The sequence below is a fragment of the Palaemon carinicauda genome, chromosome 2 (genome assembly GCF_036898095.1).
Source record: "Palaemon carinicauda isolate YSFRI2023 chromosome 2, ASM3689809v2, whole genome shotgun sequence".
Classification (NCBI taxonomy): domain Eukaryota; kingdom Metazoa; phylum Arthropoda; class Malacostraca; order Decapoda; family Palaemonidae; genus Palaemon; species Palaemon carinicauda.
Genome location: NC_090726.1, coordinates 141,469,427 through 141,475,720, shown reverse-complemented (window position 1 = coordinate 141,475,720; position 6,294 = coordinate 141,469,427). Strand labels below are relative to the sequence as shown.

At 38.3% G+C, this 6,294-nt stretch overlaps 1 protein-coding gene across 1 annotated transcript in view; it reads left to right on the top strand.

The window, feature by feature from the left end:
* Positions 1-5,516, top strand: part of LOC137627529 (rRNA N6-adenosine-methyltransferase ZCCHC4) — a 136,074-nt gene extending 130,558 nt beyond the window's left edge. Inside the window, exon 10 of the mRNA XM_068358622.1 lies at positions 4,793-5,516. Coding sequence (XP_068214723.1) covers positions 4,793-5,284 — 492 coding nt within the window. The 3' untranslated portion in view covers positions 5,285-5,516. The remainder of the gene's footprint in view (positions 1-4,792) is intronic.
* Positions 5,517-6,294: the final 778 nt, after the last annotated feature.

Here is a 6,294-nt window from a genome sequence, read left to right as displayed (position 1 = left end):
GGTTGTTGACAGTTCACAGACTGTGCAGCAGTTCCATGATGTTGCGTCCGGCTCCGTCACGCATCCACCAGTGCGACCGGACTCAGCGAGCCAGACGTTGCCCACTCCGTTGCCGTTTCCTCATCAGTTTTCGGATGAGAAACCCTCTGATGAGGACGTTGCTGAACAACAAGACGATCAGCCCCCAGAATAGATCAAGCCCTACTATCCATCCAGAAGATGCTGAAGAAGGAACGCTGCTCAGTCAGGCTGTGGATGAGTCTGGTAGGGACGCTGTCATCCGTGGAACAATTTGTGTCACTAGGAAGACTACACCTCCGTCCTCTTCAATACCATCTAGCTTTTCACTGGAAAAAGGACAAGACGCTAGAAGCGGTCTCGATCCCGGTTTCCGAAAAGATAAAGTCTTGTCTGACTTGGTGGAAGGACAATATCAACCTAAGAGAGGGTCTTCCCCTGGCTGTTCAGACTCCCAACCACGTTCTCTTCTTGGACGCATCGGACGTGGGCTGGGGCGCGACACTAGACGGTCGGGAATGCTCAGGACTGTGGAACTCGAGTCAGAGGAGCATGCATATCAACTGCAAGGAGCTGTTGGCAGTACATCTGGCCTTGAAAAGCTTCAAGTCTCTCCTTCGAGGCAAAGTGGTGGAAGTTAACTCGGACATCACCACGGCCTTGGCGTTCATCTCCAAACAAGGAGGTACCCACTCACTGACGTTGTACGAGATCGCAAGGGACCTGCTCATCTGGTCAAAAGGTCAAGACATCTCCCTAGTAACGAGGTTCATCCAAGGCGACTTGAACGTCATAGCAGATTGTCTCAGTCGGAAAGGGCAAGTAATTCCAACCGAATGGACCCTCCACAAGGATGTGTGCAAGAGATTTTGGGCCACTTGGGGGAAAACCATCCATAGATCTCTTTGCAACCTCGCTGACCAAGAGGCTTCCAATCTATTGCTCTCCAGTCCCGGACCCAGCAGCAATACATATAGATGCTTTCCTCCTAGATTGGTCACATCTGGATCTCTACGCATTCCCACCGTTCAAGATTGTCAACAAGGTACTGCAGAAGTTCGCCTCTCACGAAGGGACAAGGTTGACGTTAGTTGCTTCCCTCTGGCCCGCGAGAGAATGGTTCACCGAGATACTTCGATGGTTAGTAGATGTTCCCAGTAGTCTTCCTCTAAGGGTAGACCTTCTACGTCAGCCACACGTAAAGAAGGTACTCCAAAGCCTCCACGCTCTTCGTCTGACTGCCTTCAGACTATCGAAAGACTCTCGAGAGCTAGAGGCTTTTCGAAGGAAGCAGCCAGTGAGATTGCTAGAGCAAGGAGAGCTTCTTCCATTAGAGTCTACCAATCGAAGTGGGAAGTCTTCCGAGACTGGTGCAAGTCAGTTTCTGTATCCTCGACCAGTACCTCTGTAGCTCAAATAGCTGTTTTTCTCTTATACTGTACCTGAGAAAAGGACGATCCCTTTCAGCTCCCACTATCAAGGGCTACAGAAGCATGTTGGCATCGGTCTTCCGGCATAGAGGCTTAGATCTTTCCAAACATAAAGATCTGCAAGACCTCCTTAAGTCTTTTGAGACCACCAAGGAGCGTCGTTTGGCTACCCCTGGATGGAATTTAGACGTGGTACTAAGATTCTTCATGTCAGATGGGTTGGAGCCGTTACAATCAGCCTCCCTGAAAGATCTCACTCTTAAGACTCTTTTCCTGGTATGCTTAGCCTCGGCTAAAAGAGTCAGTGAGATTCATGCCTTCAGCAAGAACATAGGATTTTCGTCAGAAAAAGCCACTTGTTCGCTACAACTTGGTTTTCTAGCCAAAAATGAGCTGCCTTCTCGGCCTTGGCCTAAATCTTTCGATATCCCCAGCTTATCGGAGATCGTAGGCAATGAACTAGAAAGAGTCTTATGCCCTGTTAGAGCTCTTAAGTTCTATTTAAAGCGTACTAAACCTTTACAAGGCCAATCTGAAGCTTTATGGTGTTCAGTTAAGAAACCATCCTTGCCTTTGTCAAAGAATGCTTGGTCAGACTTTATCAGATTGTTAATACGAGAAGCTCATTCACATCTGAGTGAGGAAGACCGAACTTTGCTTAAGGTGAAGACGCACGAAGTTAGAGCTGTAACAACTTCCGTGGTCTTTAAGCAAAATATATCTCTGCAAAGTATAATGGACGCAACCTATTGGAGAAGCAAGTCAGTGTTCGCGTCATTTTACTTGAAAGATGTCCAGTCTCTTTACAAGAACTGCTACACACTGGGACCATTCGTAGCAGCGAGTGCAGTAGTGGGTGAGGGCTCAACCACTACAATTCCCTAATTCCATACCCTTTTAATCTTTCTCTTGAAATGTTTTTATTGTTGTTTTTTGGGTTGTCCGGAAGGCTAAGAAGCCTTTCGCATCCTGGTTGATTTGGCGGGTGGTCTAAGTCATTTCTTGAGAGCGCCTAGATTAGGGGTTTTGATGAGGTCCTGTTGTATGGGTTGCAACCCTTGATACTTCAGATCCTAGGGGTCGATCAGCATCCTAAGAGGATCGCGAGGCTCCGTAAGGAAGACGTACTGTACTTAAAAGGCAGAGTAATTGTTCAAGTCGACTTCCTTACCAGGTACCTATTTATTTTGTTTTTGTTATTTTGATAACTTCTAAAATGAAATAAAAACTCTTAGCTCATTTAAGTGTAAACATATATTGCTGGTCTCTACCCACCCCCCTGGGTGTGAATCAGCTATATAATCACCGGCTAAGTTAAATATTGAAAAATGTTATTTTGATAATAAAATAAATTTTTGAATATACTTACCCGGTGATTATAAATTAAAGGACCCTCTCTTCCTCCCCAATAGAGACGCAGTGGGACGAGGAGAAAATTGAGTCTTTGTTTACATTGAGTACTGGGTATCTGGACGACAGATGGCGCTGTTGGGCACACCCGCAACCTGTGTAGCGATCGCTAGCGAGTTTTTACCGTAGAGTTGTCTGTCGGGCAACAGAGTTGCAGCTATATAATCACCGGGTAAGTATATTCAAAAATTTATTTTATTATCAAAATAACATATTATATATATATATATATATATATATATATATATATATATATATATATATATATATATATATATATATTTATATATATTTATATTGCCTTAGTCCAAGGTTTCCTTACTAATCCCCTTACGTGTTTCACTTAGGACCAAGATATTCCAACTATATTGTTGTAACATCCAAATCTGATTAATGTGTCTTCACATTCTAATTACCAATTTTCAATTTTTTTTATATATATATTGAGAGAGAGAAAGAGTGTGTATGAGTGTGTGCGTGCGTGCGTGCAATGGAAGATGGAATATCATTGAAAGGAGAAATGATTAATGTGGTAGAATCTTTAAAGTATTTAGGAACTTAAATCTACAATACAGGGTCTTTAATGAAAGATTGAAAAAAGCAAATCAGACAATGGCCGTTAAGTAAAATTTGGAAATCAAATCGCCTGAAATCACATAAAAAAAAATCAGACTATATATCAGTTTAGTGAGATCAGTGTCACTTTATGGACATGATTCATGGTATGACAATGAAACCATCTCCAACAGATTTAGTAGATTTGAGAACAAACCATTCAGAAGTATATTGGGAGTTGAATGGAAGGACAGGATTAGTAATGAAACTATAAGAGAGATTACTGGAGTGCCATATGTGGATGAGATATTGTTTGGCATGCTGTTTGTACTCCCTAAGAGAGATTAGTTCACATAAAGTTTAACTGTGCTCTTTAAGGCACCAGAAGATTTGGAAGACCCAGACCTACGTGGCTGAGGACTATGAAGCGGTACGTAGGAGATGATGAATGGAGAAGTATTGAATTAAAAGCTCAAAATAAGATACGACTGGTGAAATCTAACCGAGGCCCTTTTACTTTAATAGGCATAGGAGGAGATGATGATGCCTTTATATACTGAGCTACTATATCTGTTGGAGGCCTTTGGCGTGTAGCATCCAGCTTTTCCAAAAAATTACTAGCTTTACCTTTACAGTAATGATTTAATTTTAAAGGGGGTTTTAGCCTAGATGTTAACTGCACCAGTTCTCCAGTGTGTCAACTACAGTTTTTTGTCTCATTTTGGTGATGGCCTTTGTTGGTACTGCAGCACATGATCAAGATTTTATTAATATTGTGAATTTGAAGATTGAGGTGATGTTTTTTTTATATCTGTAAAGACAACTCTATTGCATCAAGTTTTAAAGTTCTTTAAGCCTCTTTAAGATTATAACTATTGTATTCTTCAGTTTAATGCAATATACTGGTTTTGATTCAGGAAGCTGTTTTAATATAGAAAAATATAAGTGATGGTAGTTTTATCCACATTGAAGTTTTACTATTACTTTGAGTTACATAGTATAGTTTTCATTATAAGAAATGGGATTGGAAAACTTCTAACTTCCTAAGTTTTCCCTTTTGAATTTGGATAAATTGTAGTGAAGTATTAAACAGAAATGGCATAAACAATGTTTTCATGTAAGGATTGAGATTTTTATTTATAGTGTCGATTTCATTTCCGTTCTTGTTTCTGTGGAAGCACATAATTGTATTATTTTCTCATTTATTATTTTGATTTCCCTAGTGCTTAGTTTTTCATTTTTTTTTATTTTATGTTTTATGATGTGGTTATGATTAAAATTAGACACAATTATCTGCTTTTGATACCCGAACACTATAGTAATAATCTTTTCACACTTCTACTATGTAAGTAACTTTTGGTGTACTGTATGTTTTTCAGAGATCACTAAGTGTGTCTGAAATTGATACACAAAACAAGAAAAGGAAGTTTAGTCATCCTATAGGAGTCAGCAAAATTAGTTCTGCAGGAAGCCTGAAAGAAAAGAATAGGAAAAAGAAGAACAAAAAGAAAAAGACTGCGCCTGGTAATCAAGTAGGTAATAAAAATGAAATCCCAGTAAAAAATGAGGAAGCAGGAAAAATCCTGAATAGAAAGAACAAGAATAAAAAGAAAGTTCTAAGTAATAAGATAAGCAATGGAAGTGGAGTCATGTCTAATAATGTTGATAAAGCAAAGGAAAATACCAATGCAAATTCCCCAGGAAAAAAATTAAATGCCCTCAAAAAGAAGAAGCACAACAAGAAAAATTCAGTCTCATTGTCACCCAAATTGAATAAAGAAAATTTAAAAGGTAGTAAGACTGGGAAGAAGAAAATTATCGAGAGCAAGAAGAAAAGTATAAAGAACAAAAAAGGAAAATCTCTTTCATGACCATCTTGTTGAAAGCAGTGACTGGTATGAAGTAATAAAAGAGGGAGAAATTGCAATCAAGAGGACATTTAGAATCAAGAAGACATTTAGAATGTTATATGTAATGTAATGCAAAGCTGAAGTTGTTGTAAAGTGCAAGATGAAGAAATCGCAGTCAGGTGGTTGTAGAAATATAATTGTTATACTGTATTCAGATTGAACATTTATGTAATAAAATTTTCAAATTTTATAAGTTTTTTTCCATAACCTAATTTTGCTCTATATTTGTTTTCTAGAAAATCTTTAACATTTAGATTTTCTCTAGTTATGTAAATATAAATTGGGGGCAATACTTTAACTTAATTCCATATTCAATGTGCAGTCATAGTTATTTTTTTAGTATTGGTTTCATTGTTAAATACATCTCTTTTGGAACCCGTTTTCAATGTAAAGGTTAATGGTTTGTGTAAGTGTTTACCTTTTTCTACCAAAGGCGAGAGAAAACAAGGAAAACTGAGTGTGGTAAAGCAAGGAAAACTGAGTGTGGTAAAATTAGTATTTAATTCTGAATGAAAGAAAAGACAGTTCTTGAAGAATGAAAGCCTTTAAGGGAAATGAATTGTTGGTAAAGGGAAAATAGGTCACCCTATTTTATACTTATATTTTCGTTGTATGCTTGGTTTATTTCTTAAGAAGCACAAAGCTAATATTAACTTTGATCATTCACATAATTTCTATGAACCTCCCCTAATGTTCATATTGTTTTCATCTTGGAAGTTTGGTTGTATTGACTTTACCCCATAAGATTTAGAGAATTACTTGTTTTCTTCCCTTCCATTATACTAATGTCTAGTAAATGGCACATGCATTTAGATTAATTTTGTGAAGTTCTTCTCTGATTGTGTTTAGTTTAAGGTTTGTTTATATTTTTGTATAATGGCATCAGTTAGTCAGTACATGGAGTACTGCAAATTAGGAGTGTATAGATGGGTAAAAGTCTTATACATGATTTGAATTTTTCCTGTGTTTTG